The sequence below is a fragment of the Struthio camelus genome, chromosome 3 (genome assembly GCF_040807025.1).
Source record: "Struthio camelus isolate bStrCam1 chromosome 3, bStrCam1.hap1, whole genome shotgun sequence".
In the NCBI taxonomy this organism is placed as follows: Eukaryota; Metazoa; Chordata; class Aves; order Struthioniformes; family Struthionidae; genus Struthio; species Struthio camelus.
The window spans coordinates 117823704-117842254 of record NC_090944.1 but is presented as its reverse complement, the minus strand read 5'-3'; the positions used below and the strand labels follow the sequence as shown (position 1 = coordinate 117842254).

General features: G+C 38.8%; 1 protein-coding gene across 13 annotated transcripts in view; it reads right to left on the bottom strand.

Moving 5' to 3' along the window:
* Window positions 1–18551, bottom strand: part of MARK1 (microtubule affinity regulating kinase 1) — a 64546-nt gene that overhangs the window by 20868 nt on the left and 25127 nt on the right. For 11 of the 13 annotated variants that reach the window (XR_011140438.1, XR_011140439.1, XR_011140441.1 and 8 more), the window contains exons 4-9: window positions 10054–10102; window positions 8834–8899; window positions 7761–7831; window positions 6691–6747; window positions 2672–2908; window positions 2463–2582 (exon numbers count right to left, since the gene is read on the bottom strand). Coding sequence is in view for 9 of the 13 variants with exons in the window: in XM_068939901.1 (XP_068796002.1) it covers window positions 2463–2582; window positions 2672–2908; window positions 6691–6747; window positions 7761–7831; window positions 8834–8899; window positions 10054–10102 (600 nt within the window). In the remaining 4 variants the exon portion in view is untranslated. Of the gene's footprint in view, window positions 1–2462; window positions 2583–2671; window positions 2909–6690; window positions 6748–7760; window positions 7832–8833; window positions 8900–9476; window positions 9569–10053; window positions 10103–10944; window positions 11081–18551 lie in introns of those variants that run through there. The other 2 variants (XM_009669027.2, XM_009669029.2) reach the window with 2 other exon arrangements.

The window sequence follows — 18551 nt, the reverse complement described above, 5'->3', positions numbered from 1 at the left end:
CAGAGCAGCAGCCTTGGTCAGGATATTTAGAGAGCTGACTGTCAACCCAAACCGTATTAAAACCAACTGGGCATCACTGATGAACTTTCTCACAATCTTCAGGAAAGCCATCTAATAAAAGTTTGACCTAGCTCAAGACTCGTTTTTCCTCAAAAATATTTGCCTCGTTCCTCTCTGTGAGCATAGGTCTGCTCTGCTGGGATTTCACAGAGCTGCTGTTCAAAGAACTGCCGAGAGTGGAAAAACCGCTCGACGTTCTGCCCGCGAAGACGGTTCCACGTAGTCTCTGCTACTGCACTTTTCCCTCTTTCTTCCTGCAAAGATTTACTCTTCCGTAACGCTCTTTTGCTTCTAAAATGTTTTCTCTCCGCTGCCACTATGAAAAAGTCCACACAAACCAGTATTATAAAAATTTGCCCGATTCTTACCAGAGGAATGGCTAAGCTTAACACATACAGTGCTGATACTGTGTCAGTCTCAGCTTTGATGCCAGCGCTGCTGGCAAACGTCTTATTGGATGGTCTGGGAAAAACACGCATGGGAACGGCAAGCGGGTGTGAGGCTGGGACTGAGCAAAAAATTAAAAGACAAAGTACAAACCAAAATCCTCCCTATCTAAGATAACGTTATCTTTCCACTTTTAGAAAGCTTCTCATAAGTGTATATTGTCATCTTCAATATGTATTTTTAAAAGTGCTCAGACAGAAGAAATAATCATTTCTTCCCAAAACTTTCCACTTCCCATAGCTTTCCCACTTCAATCACCATATGATTTCAGGAACATTCCTCAAAAAAAAGGAAATTTATTATGTCTCTCTCCCTCAGATTACAGCAAAGACCAACGTCCGTTATCATCAAAACGGCCAAGACCCCCATCGCACATAACGTTTATTTGCTCTCCTCCACACAGTCTGACAACTATGCAGTTCCAGGGAAGCCGCTCTCAAACACCTCTCCAGGGACAACGAGGAACTGTAAGAGTTGCATAAGACTACTATATAGAATGAAAGTGAAATTAGATTTGAAGAGAAACTGCAGAAGCTCTGGAGAAAAGTCTGATAAAAAGAAAACCTACTTCCTAATACTGGAAACATGACACTGGAGGGGGGGGAAAAAAAAAAAATAGTTTCACCATCTTGCAGTGACTCAGCTCTTATCACAATCACTGTGTCCTCTAGACAGTAATAAATATAATTAAGGAACATTAACAAAAGTAGAAGACACCATTCGCTGCTCTCTTCAGCGCAGATTTTCTTCAAGTTAAAGCTATTTATATCAAGTCACAAAATGGTATCAACTTAAAAGAAACTGCATGCAGATGGAGCTAAGTGCATGCTTTCTTGCACAGGTAGCATCCAGGCCAGGAAGCATAAGTCACTCCACAAGCAAAAAGCTGCTTAAATGGGATTTATTCCCTGGAACACCATCCACTGCTGCACAAGTATGCACAGAAAGATGAAACAAAGGTCACTGGTGATTAATCCATGCACGTATTATCTCCAAAAACCATTCTATTTATCATCTGCTATACTTTCATTTCTAAAGTAGGCTTCATTTTTAAAAGTCACTCTTTGTTAAAGAATCACAAAAACAGAATGGAGAGACATTTAGAACGAATTTTGAACAAAAAAAAAAACCAAACTTGCTAAATATCAGCTCCAGAGCTATCCAGTAAGCACACACCAATACGGCAAACAAACAAAACAGCTCCTTAAAAACACTGAACCCTTCAGACACCCTACAAATGATGTGCACCCCTGAAAGGGAAGACCTGGCTTACTAACAAAAAAAATCCTAACTCCCTATAAAAGCTTAAAATAGATTTTAGCTAATGGTCACAACAAAAGTTATTATATATGTTAATTTTCCAGCTATTCAGAAAAAACGTTGCCAGAAGGGGTAAAGAAAGGACTAAAAAGATAGCTGATGATTATTAGCTTATCACCATTCAGAGAGCTCTTCGTATTTATCTGCATTACGGCAACAAAAACACCTGGCTTCCTATCACAGTTAAAAGTCGTTCCTCTTCTATCCATCCTTTTTAAGAAATTAGGCTGGAAATCGCAAGTTATGCCACAAGTGTTTACAGCGCTGCCTGCCACTGCTTTTGATCTTCTGAAGCACTCCAAGCACAAGATATTTACAGTCTTGTTCTGCTCTCCATATGTTTTGAACAAGCTCCAATGTCTGATGAAAACAAGTGCGAGCTGTTTGCACTTTGAAATGCTCTTACAAATGACAATCTTTGGTCAGCTGAAATTAAGCTTAGTCTTTTATTCAAACACCTTCTCTATTCAACCTGCACTGTTTCTGTGATGTTTCCTTGTTTTTTCCTCAAGACTTTTAAGCCCCTAAGACAGAAATAAAGTACGTATCATGAAAAACAAACAAATCTTAAGCAGTTACTGCATTTGCTTCATTCTTAATTTGAAAAAGCTATTTTAAAAGATGAAAGTACTTACTTCCAAGCTACCTCGTTTTATTGGATTCAGTACTAGTAGCTTCTTGAGCAGATTTTCACAGTCTGTGGACATATAGAACGGAATACGGTACTTCCCTCTCAGTACTCGCTCCCTCAGTTCCTTTAGAATAAAGTTTTAAAAGGTGAATCTACTAACCGCACGGAAGATTTAAGGAAAATAAAAGCCAAGCTTTCATATTTCAACCATACCTTTAGATTCTGACCATCAAATGGCAACGATCCACTCACTAGCGTGTACAGAATGACCCCAAGACTCCACACATCCACTTCAGGACCATCGTATTTCTTTCCTTGGAAAAGTTCAGGAGCAGCATAAGGTGGGCTTCCACAAAATGTGTCCAGTTTATTACCAACTGTAAATTCATTACTAAAACCAAAGTCCGCAATTTTAATGTTCATATCTGCATCAAGTAGAAGGTTCTCTGCCTAAGAGAAAAATAGAAGAGGAAAAGGACAATATATGTACCCGAACAAGATCAACATATTACAGTGTATCACTTATCAATAAATGGAAAAATGTTTTTTTCTTCTCAAGTGGTTAACCATCGGTGTATTCTTGCAGAACACAAGGAACTGGTCCCTCTGAAAACACTGCAAATATTGAGAATTGGTTATATTTACCTAGGAAAACAGAACTGTTAAAATCAGCTGAACAGATTTGAAAGTTAACTAGTGAACGCGCTACAAAATTGTTTTTCTAGATGAAATGACTTGGAAAGCTCAGCTTCAGACATCAAGTATCTAGACAACTCAGAAAAACAGGTTCAGCTTCTGGCAGGTTCATGCCAATTTCTGGTGCTAAGAAGCATAAATCTAATCCCAAACATCTATGATTTTGATAGACGTCAGAAGGGATTTAAGACTTTAGAAGTAGATCTCTTCTGCTTACAACATGAAACACTTCAAACTGTGCATTGTATCTTAGCATCCTAGCCCCGAAACAACTTCTCCCCTTTATCATTAGGGTTTGCTTTAGCAGTTACACCACCAAGGCATATACCCTCAAGTATTGCATCGTGTATGAAAAAACGTGTAACACAAAAATATTAATGTCTGTGCAGCAATTATCATGTGACTGCAGTATTTTATGTATACGTAGATGCAAGTATTTAGGAACCTGCGGAGTCAGTGAATAGTATTTTATAGTTAACCTCACAGGTAGGTCAAAAGATAAATAGAGTGCAGTTACAGAAATATTAATACATCATTAGAAAAAATAAAGTGCATTTCTCAAAATGCAGGGATGCTGTGCAATGAGCGAGGCAGAACTGGGCAGTGTTTACTCATCTGACTGGGTCCAGGCTGCTGATTTGCTATCATGGAGGATTCACCTAATTGCCAAACATCAGTTCTACAACAAGAATGGACACATCTTGTTGAATGCTGCACTCAGAACTGAACCTGTTCGAAGCAGATGCACAACTCTGCGTTTTCCTTCCAGGCAAAGACGACAGACAAATCCCTTATTTCAGACTCAGAAAAGCATGCAATTCACTAGTCACTTTGATAAAAGGGGCAATGTGACTTTTTGGTTCATTTTTTGTTTGTCTTTAGTAATTTCACTTATGCTCAGTGACCAGAACCAGAAACAATTTACAACCAGTACATCAAGACACAACATATATCAGGTATTTATTGTGTGGGAAACACAATTTAACCTTTGTTAGGAGTAAAATATAGACTTTTTTTTTTTTAAAAACAAACTAACTATCCTGGAAAATATTTTATTTTCCCAATTCATGACCTGTAATCTCAGCTGGTTCCAGCTGATATGACTGCAGACAGTCTCACAGAGATATTTTCCAGATTTGACAGCCTTCTACATTATCGCACAAAGACTTCATTTTCCTTGTGGTCAAAACTTTATTATTAGTGCAGCTGCTCTGCAATTACAATAATCCTACTAGGTCAACAGTACTCCATTACCCAAGCACCCCATGCTTTTAGGTTTCTTTCTTAAAAGAAAACACCAAAAACCAGCTTTTCTACACAGCAAATAACCAAGATTATATTTATGTTGGTTAGATGCTCAGAAAAACAAAAGCATAAACAGTCACTCAAAAGGTATAATAGCTTACGTGCGTCACAGCACAAGAAAATGCTGGAACCAGTTATGATGCCTTCTACTCAAAACTGTTTGGAATCACAGAAACAGTTTAAGTAGCAACGTGCCTTGTACTCCACTCCTCCTCCTTCTGTGAGTATAGGCTAGACCAACCTGTACATTTTCCTATGCTTCTTCCTAGCTGACTATGAAACAACTTACATTTGACAGAGTTTACCCTTCCTGTTGTTGAAAACAAAAAGGCTTATTAAATCTCCAAAGGAGTGCTAGACCTCTGCCTTCAGGTGCTGACAATGCAAATTGGTTAGGCTTATAACATGGACAAAGGAAGAGCAGATGTGAATGCAGATACAACTTTACAGTTCCAGCTCCGTGAGAAGAGTTTCAAGTGCGACAGAGATGACATACAGTGTTTGGAAAGGAGAGAGGAAGTGAGAACACATCCTCAAAGCCAGAAGTTTAGCCCTTTTTACTTTGGATAATGTATTTTCCATTGGCGAGGGTGCCTGGCTCTCATAGTCACACTTAACACTGAATGTTTCAAATGCGTCTAGCATAACTCCCTCTAAGAGCAGGGAGAGGGAGAAAAGCAAACAAATCATCTGGGAGCCTGCCCTCCTGTCTTGCAGAAAGGAAGGGAACAAGCAGCAGAGAACTTGCAGCAGATGGTAAAAGGGAACTTGTGCGAGTGCTGCAGGGTAATTTTGGAGAGTCCTGTGAGCTATGCAGCGAAGTGCACGCACGCTATACAACCAAGAGAAATGAATGCTGGGTGGAAGCTGGAGTGGGCTCTGAGAAAGAGTGAGATGCGGGATGCTAAGTAACTGCAGAGGTGTAATGCAGTAAAAGCCAGTAATGCAGCTTGGCAGCAAGTGCTGAGCAAGGACGGAGTGATGCTACCCCACGAACAAATATAGGGCAGAGACAGCCAAGGGAAGGGGTTTGGCCAGCTGAGCCAATAGGTCCCTAGGTGCAGCCTTTCTGGAAGGCCTGACAACAGAGGCTGCAGTAAGCCCCAGGGAGGCTGACAAAACATTCACCAGGCTTCAAACCACCCTGCAAGATGGAGAGGAAATTTTTAATCAAGATCTCAATGAGATCCAGCCCTTTCCTTCCTTTCATTCTGTTTTAAGAGCGCTGGCCATGCAGTAAGCCCTCCAAATTCACATGAAAATGGTCCTGGCACAGGGAGAGCTCAGCAGAAAAGGATGGATTGTCCAGCATTGTGTGTATATGCAGAAGCTGACAGATCAACAGCTATAAGGAAAAAAATTGTAATAAGGAGACTGAGGGCATGCTGCAGTGTGTTACAACAAAGCTAGAGAAAAGATGCCGGTGAAAAAAATTTAAGGAAGAACTTGTCCTCAGCTTTTCACAAGCATTTAGAAACACCAGTAAAAAAGAATCTACATCGATATTTTCTTTGCGACTATACAGACAAAGTAAGAGTGCAAGCCACGTTTTAAGCGGATGAGGATCTTGTGCCCAAGTCAATATCTACATGTCACAAGGACAACTTTAGACTGCAACTACTATTGCAGAACTCTATGCAACATGGCCTGCTATGTTTATACAGAGAGATGACTACTAGAGAGCAGCAAAAACACCAGCCAAGCAACCAAAAAAATCTTAAAGTCTAATTTTTTTGCCTTCCATTTCTCTTTTCTGCCCGAATTTAATTTTAAAGGTATAAATTACTATGGTATAAGTTAAAAATAGATAAAAAATGAATATATTTCTTATGAACCTTTAAGAAAGGAATGCTTTACATATTTTGCTCTACTTTTTTTTAAATTGAAAATATTTTAATTAAGTAGTGCTGACTGCTATCATTGACCTTCTGCAGCGTCAGCGTGTAGGTATCTGCATGCTAGCAGGTATAATTCATTGGAGAGTATTTCTTCTTCTTAAAGTCAAAACTAGGATGAAAGTAACACATGTTCTACTCTTGTCTCTCCCATGTTCCAATTGGGAAGCCACATTACTTCTGTCCTTCAAAAACTTGAGACTAAAATACAAGCAATTGGTATTTCCCTCATTTACATGTCTGAGGCATTCAGAGTCTATGGCGATAAGCAGTAGACAGGATGAAATTTAGTCTACATTGTCAACTAGTAAAACAAAAAAAAAGGTAACAGCCTACCTTAAGATCACGATGAACTATGCATTTCTGGTGACAGTACTGCACAGCAGATACAATCTGAAACACCAAGATGATCAGTAATATAGTAACTTGAACCTCGATATAAGTTTGCATACAGCTTTTAGCACTTTTGCCTCCTGATAGGATTCAGGAGAAAATAAAAATTTAATAAATAAAGCTTTTATTTTAGACTATATAAGACTTATTAAATCTCAAATATTAAAACTGGAAAAATCCCTAAATGCATAAGAATTAGTTCTTTTTGGCACATCACTGTCTCCACAATGAGTTATAAATATATAAAACATTACTGATATAACTCCATTGTAATTTTCTCATTACAAAGTTGACTATAAATGCAAAGATGGTTATTACAGAGTTCATAGTTCAACATACTTATAAAATAGGAGACACATCCCTTTTAAATGCAGATCATCCGAGTGCAAGCACTATAAAGGGCAACCATAGGTTTTTTGTTTCTGCAAAACAAATAGCCAAATGGGCCATTTCAGACTTTATTCTCCGAAATATTATTAGCATACCTCATCCCTAATAGATTAATTCATTATACCTAACATTTTCATATATACCTTTTACATATGTATAATAAAACACAAGTTTGAAACAGTAAATTAAAAGCAGGATGAGAAAAAGATTAAGATGAAAGAGTTTGTAATAAGGAGATAAAAATCTGTTACAAAATGCCCTTCATACCAAATAAAGTGATACCATACAGCAGTATGCATGTAATCATACCAAAATCTCCAGACAGAACATCTGTTAAATTCTAGAATATTCAAAAAAGGATTAAAACCTAAAGTGAGTCACAATAAAAAATTTGGCTCTTAGGAACAACCACTAAAAAAAGAATGCAAAACAGTCCATTACTATTTTTAGACAGTACTTAGGAAACAGATATTTTTCTCCTCAGGGATTTTTTCCACTCCAGCTTTAATAAACATCATCATAACAATAACAGTTTTTTAAAGCAGAAGAAACATGCACACGCTCAAGTCTATGTGAAATACCATAAACAGAAACAAAAGAAAGAGTAAATATTCATTTCATACCTGCCTGAATTTTGCACGAGCTTCTTTCTCTTTCATTCTTCCATGTGCAACTAGATAGTCAAACACCTCTCCTGAACCAGAAAAGGATAAAGCATCAGTCCTATTGCCCAGGTTTTATTTCTGACTGTCAAGTAAAAGCAAGTATTACTTGAAAATAAGCCCTCCTGCTCCCAAAGGAGAGAGAAATGGAAGCAGCCAGGAAAAATGCCTTTTTACTGCTTGCATTTCTTTTAATTTTTCAGACACGCAATTAGTCATGAAATACAGAAGTGAAGCCCTTCTTTCTAAGGCTTCTTCTATGGTCTTCTATAACGTTATTTTTAAAACACTGTAAGACGGGAAGGGAAAAAAAAAAAAAAGAATGAACTGTGATCACGAGAATCATTTACCCTGGGGAATAGACAGCTTCCTACATGCTGGATTTTTGGGGTATCTCTGTCAGTTTCATTTAACAATATCTGCATTTTTTTTTTTTTTTTTTATATGAAGCTGCTCAAATGCCTTTCAGATCCTCACCTTTGCACTATCCAAACAGCCTTTCCTACCTGCTTAGTAACCCTGTGCTGGGCTCCCTTCTTGCACTCAAACATTTCCCAATCAGATGACAAGCAGCTTCTCAAGCAAGCTCCCACCATCAGTCATGCTTTTTATGATTCTGCTGACCACCCTTCCCAAATTCCTTACTTCTACCCCATGGACCTGCCTCCCTTGAAGTGCTTTGACACACATGTTCAAAACAGAAAGAGAGGCCAGCGTTTGTCTAAATATAGCAGCCACATACTGAGTGGCATTTTTGCCAGAATTGGCACCACGTTATATCCTAATACTTCAACTATAAACTGCAGAATGACAGCTCTCCTTCAGCACAAACCCAATAGGTTACTTTACAAAACATTACGTAAGGGAGAGAAAAGTCTGTCCAGGGAATTCTGTTCGGACCCTTGTAGGGGCCGAACTGGAACGACCCATTAACCATAAAATCCTCAGATTTTTAAATTGTTCCCAGGGCATGCAACCAGCAATGCTTTCCATGCTTCGCTTTATCCTTAAAGCAGAATTAAGGATCCACTTACCCCCACTGGCATATTCCATTACCAAATACAATGTCTTTTCAGTTTCAATAACTTCAAATAATTTTACTGCAAGAAAAGTGAATGAGAAAAAAATTGCAGCAGGCAGCAAAAGCATAGCACAAACAGAAAAGCCTTATTCATGAAGTGAGTGTAATTTATTGCCAGTGATGACACTAGACCATAAGAAAACTTGATATCCTTTGAGTTAGAAATCTTTTGAGGGGGGGAAAAAAAGCAAATTAATTTCTAAACCACAGTTGATGACAAAACATATTAATTTACAGTCTTCTCAGAGTTTATGCACACTACAAACAAGTTCATGCTGGAATTAGTGTTTAATTTGACACAGACTTCCTTAAGATCATACAGACCTCCTCTGTTTCTCTTGTACACTGTTTCAAGTTAGAAATTTGAGATATTGACCAACTATAAAATGAGTAGATACCATAACTGTTAGAGTCTGGAAGACTTTCCTCGGATTACAATAGTCACTACTCTCATTTCAAACAACCGCCGCCACCTCCCTCCCTCCCCCCCCAAAAAAAACAACAGTAGAAGCTAAGAAAGCTGGAAAAGCAACAGACAATTTAAGGGATAAAAAGGGAGTGCCTAGCATGTAACAACTTGTATGCCTTGTCCATACCTTGTATGCAACAAGCCCTCTGGCCGATTCAGGAACATTAAGTGTCTCTGGAACAAGACTGTCCAGCCCTCCTCAGCCAGAAGAATTGTCATCACAAAGTAGGGCCCTGAAGCTGTGGGGTAGGGGAAAGAACTAAAGCAGAAAGGGAAAATTACATACTTTGTAATTCTAATTTTCTGGAAATATCAGTTCGCGGGAGCCTTTCCTAGACTGAACTAATGGCGCTTTGCTAGCTTCACCTAAGAAACAAATGCTTTTTGGCCACTGAGAGTAATTTCAAATGTAAAAAGAGGAAATTAAGTCCTCAAAACACCACACAGTGCTCAGCACCCTTTACTTAGCGTTGCTGCTTTCCTTGACTGAACAAGTTATCCCCTCAGAGCAAAATTCTTGCTTGCAAGTAGTGTCCACGAGGTACTTGAGACAGTAAAAACAGAGTGCTTACTGGATGCTTGCTGCCTCATTATCTCAAAAGTGTTCAACAAAAACAGAGCTGTAACGCACATTCAAAATAAAGCCAAAAGAGCACAGTGTAAACAGTACAAAAAAAAAGTTTGCAGAAATGTAGGGCTCCTACCAATATTGGGATGATTCAGTATCTTCATTATTCGTACTTCTCGAAACAACTGTTAAGGAAGCAAGACAATTTTTAAAGTGTGTTTACTAGGGAAAAGTTACTTAAGAGACAGTTTTGTAAGGAGAAAAGGAGCAGCATAAGCCACACAAACATTAACGTAATATCTTATATTTCAACAGGTAGATAAATATAATGCCATGAACTCCAGAAAACATAATCCACGTCCTATACATTATAGAATAATAACAACTGATATATAGTAACTTATGGTCCTGGCTGTTATCAGTTATTATCAGCTACATATCAAAAATACACTAATTTCAAAAGGTTTGTATAAACAGATACAGGTAAGTTTTATAACGCTTTGTGGAGTAGCAACTTTTTTTAAAGAGTCTCTACTGACAAAAGTCAGCAGAGTCTCCCTAATGTTTTTGGCCACTAGCAACCTCAGTTAACTATCCTGAATACATACAGAACTGTGGCTACAAGGTTTAGAACTGGGAAAAAAAGATCTAATCCACCAATTTTAAATAGAATTGAGTATCAGGAATCGTAACGTCCCATAGAGGTGAGGTAGGTCAGTTCACATTTCTCAGAACTAACAAAATTTACACTGGGTCACAAAGGACCCACCCCCTTCCCAATCTGCAGTTTTATCATTGATGAACATCTGCTTTATGATCCTGAATCACATAATTGAAAAAAAAATCGGACATTGGACAAAATTATAGCCCTAAATATATACTTTTCACAAAGTGTTTTTTGTTTGTTTTTTAAAGAAAAGCAGAAACAAGACATAGCATTAAAAAAAGAACTTTACTTTTGCATTTCTAGCATTCATGGTTTTATCAAATAAATAAATAAATAAGAAAGAAGTGAAGCAAGACTAACCTAAGAGCTCAAAGGGAAGAAGGCAAACAAAAGGAATCTAAAGTGACTATATAGTTCTGTTAGTCTATACTTGAAGCTGGCAATACTGATAAGTTTGTAGTTTTATACTTCAGGGAACAACATATCCCCACTGTCAAATCTATTCAGTATGCTGGACACTCTTTAGTCCCATATTTCATCTGGACCTGAAGTAGGATGCTGAAATGCAAGAAGAAAAGCTCATTGGCTTCAGCACGTTTAGCCATTTTGGAAACAACATGTTAGACCTACAGTCCTTCCTACAGAGCAGTCTGGCTCAAAGCAAAAGTGCCTCGCTGCTGTTTTGCTTCTGTCTGATGTCTCAGAGGACAAGGTCAGCAGTGCTCTCCATTTCCAAAATTAGTCCCATTTGTTCAGATGCGGCCTTTGTAAAAAGCTACAAAGATGCAAGCTACAGACTTAACGCCTCCTCAAAGAGTAGCGCTTCAGTTAATATTTTGCAATGGCTGAGGCTACAAACTAGAGAGATTAAAGTTATTTTGCTTAAACACCACTGATTTTTTCATTCGATTTGTGTCATTCAGTTATAACATATTTCTAAAATTCTGCATTTATTCTACAAATAGAACTATAGAAATGCATGTTTTTGAAATTCAGCTTTTGAGCAAGCAATAGTCTTACAGGTCAATATTTGCATTATTTAAGCATTTCAAGCTAGTTACTATCGTCTCCTCCCCACCCCCCACCAAAGCACTTCTTGCGCAGGTCGAAATCGGTGCATGTGGGCTTAGAGCAAAAATTGGATAAGGCTTAAGCACAAGAAATTGTCTTAGGTGATACTTATGCACACAAACCATGCCAAGTGCAAGCTGAGTGGAAACTGGCTATTGTATTTTACAGATGGGATGGAGTCTGCCTCCCCACAAACGGATTAAAGCAAGGAAAAAGATAAATCAGTAGAATAGAAACCAGAAAAATAATTTGTTGCCCATAAGATTTCCATATACAAACCCAGGATCACGGGAAAACGAGTGTCTCTGAGTTACTGTCGCCGCCTTCTTCGCTGCAGGGAATTCTGTCCTGCTTCTGTGTATAGCAGAATGCTGCTATATCGACATTTTTCCCAGCCTAGTACTTTACGCGTGCCGGTCCTCCCTCTGTATTCTCCACCGACTCCCCCTTTTCACTCAAAGATGATAAACTATTTATCTTCACATATCTTCAGGCCCTTTCCCTGTCCTCCCTTCTACGGGTAATCTCTGAACCACCGCCGGAGTGCCCTGGCCCTGGCCCATGCAGAATAGGAGTGCGCAGCGGAAACCAACAAGTTCCCCCAACTTCTCTGTGCAGTTTCGGATGTTCTCCTTTCACGCGAGGCAGATGACATTGATAAAACTACCTCAAAACAGTCTTTGATGGCTACAAAAAAAAAAAACTGGGAAAGGTTAGGCTGGTGTTGAAACAAAACCCACTGCTTTTCAAACTGATCAACAACTTGCCTTTTTTTTTTTTTTTTTTTTTTTTAAAAAAAGAGTTTGCTTTGCTCCAGCTCCTGCATCCACTCACGTTTTCTGGCCACAGTTATACTGTGAAGCTGTAAAATACTAGTCCTGAACTGAAAGCTACTGAATAGCTGAAGGGAAAGAAACCCTTTCGGCAACAACAGTCTTACCAGAACTATTACACAAAACTTTTACTGTATCATGAACATTCTTGTTACATAGACTGAAGTTAGAAATACTTTGCATTTCTTTACAGGAGGTGGTATTAAATATCAGTTATATCTTTGATCAAATTAAAAACTACATATCATTTGAAATATGAAGCTGAAGTCTTAGAATGTCTGTAGCTAGCTACTGACGGGGCGACTTGTTCCCAAAAAGGGGTTAAAAAAGTAAATACTTGTACTCCCTACAAAACTCCTCTCCTTGTAACGGACTTTCCTGACTATCCACTACGGAAACTGCAGAATAAGGGGTGCCTGCTTTACGGGAAGCTCGGCGTTCCTCTGAGAGTTTGTGTTTTACAGCTGCTGCTATTGGCTTCTGACAATTTTCAGGCAGTTGCTTAGCGGGCTGCTCACTTGCTGAGGCAAGTGACAGTACTCGCCAATCTTTTTTTAAAGGAACTCAGAGACGGGCATCTTGCAAATTAGGAAGACGCGACAGACGTATTCCACAATACTGCTGCACAGCTACGCTCGGCTACGTAAGCTTTGCTAAAGCTGCTTGGCGCGGTAGGTATCTTCCGACCCAGGGTCAACAAGAGAACTGAAATACCGGAACAGCATCGCTTACAGACCACAAACACAACCACACGAAACCTAGGGTAGTGTCTGGTCCGTATAGCCCAAGGGTCTCTCAAATGCTGAGTGGGAAGAAAGAGTAGGAAACGTCATTTGGATATAGATGTTCAAAACAGAGGAGGGGGAAAGGGATAGAAATTGAGCAAATACACTGTTTTCTGAATTCCTGGTGGACAGTCAGGATTTTACTTGGTCCCCAAATAGATATACATTTATTCAAATTTAAAAAATGCCAGCATTTACTCCTCCACCTTCCAAGCTTCTCAGAAGAGAAATAATCCATGATATATTAAGAGCATTCAAGTGTTAGGGTAAATTCATATATATTGCAACTCTGTATTCTTAAAGTAGTGAAGCACTACTTCAGTATAAATCTCACGCAAGGGGAAAGAAAAAAAATATAGGTATTTGGACAATTAACACTACTCATGTCAATAACTATGTATTTCCAAACGGAGATTTCGCTAAACAGCCACTAGGTCTCCCTCAATGATACCTGGTGTTCCGCTACATGCCAAAGTAAGAGATATATTAAAGCAACCAGAGCATAATTATTTCCTGCAAAGCCAAGTTTGTCAACTTTGTATAAACCTAGACAGAATACAGGGATTAGCTCTCCTCTTGTTATTAGGAAAGCTGCAGAATTATACGGCAATCTATTTTACTGATATAAGAAACGGCACTTTCAGAGTTTGGCCATGTTTTCTCGAGCGCTGGTTTACTGCTCTCTCAAAAGGCAAAAGTCCATTCTGAACTTTTTGTTTTTTCCCCTGCTACACATTGTTAAAGATGAAGTGTGGTCTTATAAAAGTGCTGCTGATCAAAAAGTTCTTGAACAAGCTTATCCTTGCTGCAAACAGGTTATGGCCTCAACAGCTTTACTTATAGCAGAGGACAGCCAGGGCCATACTCATTTTGCAGAACTTACACCTATGAAGAAGGCACCATGAGGCTTGATAACGCAATCTCTGCTTCTGGAAATTACATTTTTCAGGGCATAGATTATAGAAAACACAGACCCTCTGTCCCCTCATTGCTGACACTGTTACTTGCCGTCAGACAGACATCTGCGTTTAAAATTTACTATTTAAATCATTATAAGCAAACTAGAAATTCGTCAGTCAATTAAGGTTTTTTACTGCTTTGAAAGGCCTTGATTTGAATGTTTCTCTAGATCATAAATCATTATTCAGAAGGGTTGTTGCAAAAAACCACAGGTTTTAATAGGTAACATATTGAAATTGCTCCAAGTCTTCTACAATTTACTTTTGTTCTGCTTTTCTTAATGACAGAAAGAACCTAAATTTTAGGCTTCAGATACGCTTAAAGAAAATAAAAAGCAGCCTGCTGACCCCCCAAAAAGGGGAAATCTGAAAATGCCACCTGCTATTTAAACCTATTAAGGGGGAAAAAAAAGCATCTTCTGCTCCACTAGCAGTTTGCATAAGAGCAACAGACCGCGATTCCAGAAACACTGCTAGTGAAGCCAGTACCAGAAAGTAATTTAACATAACAGAATGCAGAAAATAGAAGAGCTATTTTGATACAAATTCAAGATATGATGCCAAATACTTACATTTGGCAAAAACTCTAGTCACAACAACGCAAAAAGCTAAGTTGGTACAGTATGTTACTATCAAGACAGAAAGTCCACAAAACGCCAGTTCTGTCTTCTAAACAGGTGCTTGTTAAACAAGATGGGGGCCACATGCCCAACAACTACAAGACAAAGAATTGGTTGGAGTGTCCTCAACTTGACATCAATTTGCCTACTTAAAGAGGTAGAGGTCCTGAAGCAAAAAGTATGATTATGAACTTAAGACTATCACATTGTATGTACATGGAGACCAAATTAAAAATTCAGAAAGTCAGCTTACTTCTGTCCTTTCCTAACATTCAAATGTTTTAAATCAAAATAATTAGGATTGCAAAGCAACCGGTCCGTATTATATGGCATATCCTGTTAACAAACGTTAAGGCTGGAAAGCAGCTAAGGACAAATTAAACTTTCTTTGCTTTCATACCCATGGCCAACTAAAGACCCAACTCAACACCTTCAGCACCTGAAGCGTGTGTTCAAATATTTCCGTTTACAAAACAGAACAGTACCTGAACAACCATAATGCCTCAGCTCATTCTACCTAATTACATCCGTACCAGCTACCAAAGCAAAACCTAAAAGGCAAGGCACAAGGTCATTCACAAAACTCAAGATCACTACACATCTGCACTATTTAGTTAAGCGCGCGTCAAGGAGGTAGTGAAGGCCCAGGAGTTGCGCTGCGCGGTGCGGCATTCACAGGCTTCGCGGTTCGCTAGACCGGAACGCCGACCACGCTGCTTCAGAGGCCTTCCAAACGCACCGGCGCCACTCCTGCGGCACTAACTTCAGCACTCCCCTGCAAACACTCGTTACAGAAGCGCCTGTTCCTACTAAAACAATACTGCTAGCACCACTTGGCATTCCTAACACCACCTCCTGAAGAGAGGTTGACAGCCTAGCAGTCCTAAGTACAGGAGGAGCCTTAGAGCAATCCCCCTCCCCACCCCCAAAACCTACACGTGCAAATTAAACAAGCTTTCCAGGCAACAGGCTAGAAGGCTGAAAAGTATTTTCTGCTTCTTTCAAAATAGAGAGTACAACCTTCATCACAAAATTACAAAAATTCACATCGCAGTGACATTATATAGCACGCAAGGAATCACAAACTTTTAAAGTTACAGTTGAACTAAAAGGGAAGCTACCACAGCCTTATTAAATAGGCAGAATACTGAATATAGGCTGTTCCTTGTGCTTATTACTCTGTTAGCTGCCTGTTTCTGCCCAGGCAGCTAAATTTATCCAAGTTCAGGTCAAAAAAAGGAAAATAAAAACAAAAATAAGAGAGATGACTGTGGAATTTGGAGATGTCATCGCACAGAACAAGAACTTTCACAAAAAGAAAGAAAAAGTTTCCGTAATGCACAGACAACAACATGGACATTAACGCACAAATAAAAGGTACAATTCTGACCAAAGCAACTCTAAGGACACTGAAACGTCAAACCATCCTCCCACCCCTAATTTACTTTAATAAATGATAGTTGCTTGAGTGACTGCACAAAAAACAGTGCTTATGAAAGCTTAAAAGCTTTCAGAGCAGCAAAATTCAGTTTCACTCAATGTTTTCAGAGAATTGCAGCGAGCTGAAAGCAGACATTTAGTTTCAAAACAAAGATTATTTTCCTGAAACTTACAATCGAGAGGTTATAATGAAAAACGTTATACCAACGAATAATAACATTTCCCAGTATAAACAGTAGTTGCATGGAATAAAGAGTTCTAAGACGGATTGATGAAGGATGCCGTTGTGCTTCTGTGGTTAAATCACTGAATTTAACTTCAGCCCTTCGGCTACAAGCTTCTTCTAACCGTACCTAAAAAAGTTCATCTTGCCATCAGCTTCCCACCCGCAAACAAGTAACCAGCAGCACCATCTTGCTACGTAACTATGTTAAGGCTCAGCTACAGTAAACACAAAATATTACTTGTGCAATGTGACTGCATCTCTTCTAAGTATAAGTGGAAACTTTATAACATAGAATGACTTCTTAATCAATTATTGGATTTTTTGTGTGAAATACAACTTATTTATCATTAAAACAATTATCCTAGAAATAAGTTTTTCATGCTTAGCCTTCCAGAGAGTTATAACTTTGTGAAAAATCCTTGTAATACCATGAAGTATATTGTTCCCACAGAAATATGAGGAAGTGAAAAATAAATGAGATAAAAAAAGTTTCAAAATTTTATCTTACTATGTTGTGTTTTAATTGCATGGAAGTTTGAAAGTAAAAAAGGTAAAAAGGAAAAAGCAAAAGCTGCATCACATCTCATGAGTTTAAGGACTTTTTACATTTTTTGTTTTGCAAGTTTAACCTAATTTTGAATACCTCAGTCCTTCTGTGGGGTGGTCAACAGAAAAGTAAATGTTAAAATAGCATTATGGTTTTAGCACAGTCTATCTAAATCTTTGTTTCAGTTGGAACAAATATTCATTTTCTCCATCCTAACACACAAGCTCCAAGCTCAAAGGCAGTTGAACTGTACTGCATACAATCCAAAAGCTGAAGCACTGTACGTTTCACGCACCCTAGTAATGTTTAGCGTAAGGTGTGAACTAAAACATGGCCCATTTAATGCACATTAATTCATATTTGTTCGGAATTTTTTGCCATGTAAATGAGAGAGAACATGCCAATTTAAAAAGGAGAAATCGGCTGGCTACTGGGCATTAAATATCCTTTAAGAGTCTTGCCTCAGAAATAGTTCTTTTTTTAGACAAAGACACATATCGAACTTTTTCCTCCCCCACTAACAGCTTCTCATGAATTTGTACCAAATTGTCATTTCAGGACGCCATAACTAAGCGTTTTTGCAGATTTGCACGCACAATGTCAATTCCCACGGAAAATGGCATTGAAAATAGCCAGAAGGATGTATGTGGAGGCTGAAATTAAAAGGTCACTCAATTAAAAAACACTAGCAAAGCACATCTTTTACCCTCTTATTGCTAATGGACAAATTCACCTAGCTTTCCCAGTGAAATTCCAAAGTAGGTAGGAAACAAGCTGCGCGAGCAGCACAGGGCTTCCCCAGTAGGTCCTGTCGACACTGCCTCAATGCGTCCCTTGTCACTAGCTCAGTTGTCGTCAGCAAAAGAGATTTGCTTAAGTCAAAGATGGGAGTTAAGCATGACGAAGCTTTCGCATGGACTCTTCACAGCAGGTTGAATTCAAAAATAACACCCAAGAACCACACCGAAACAAAAAAGCACATGGGAAAAGACAATTAAAAAAAATTACAGCAGCCAAAAACCTAAGTCACACAATAAAATAATGCAACTGCAGCCAGAGGGAAGAGAGCAGTAATAAACCCATTCTCTCTCTTTCTCTCATTCTATAGCTATAGACAGCAGCAGTCTAACATTTGTAAATAAAAAATATCCCAAATTTTTGCTAACACATGACCTGTACACATAGGACAACACAATTTTTCAGTGCCTCAGCCAAAAACAAACATATGCATGCACTAATTTGGCCGGGGTGGGGGTAAAGGGAGGAAGACACACACACACACACACACACACACACTCACACATCAGGGTTTCAGTATAACCTCATGCTCTCAGCTGACCCATCTTTGGTAAACACTTCACACACCACCACAATGCCTATCTATAAAGGGTTTCTGAATTTCTATCTACAGGCACCAAAAATGCAACAGAGAAACTAGACCGTTCGGATCACCTTTGGTCATCTCTTCAGTTCTATAAACAAGAAG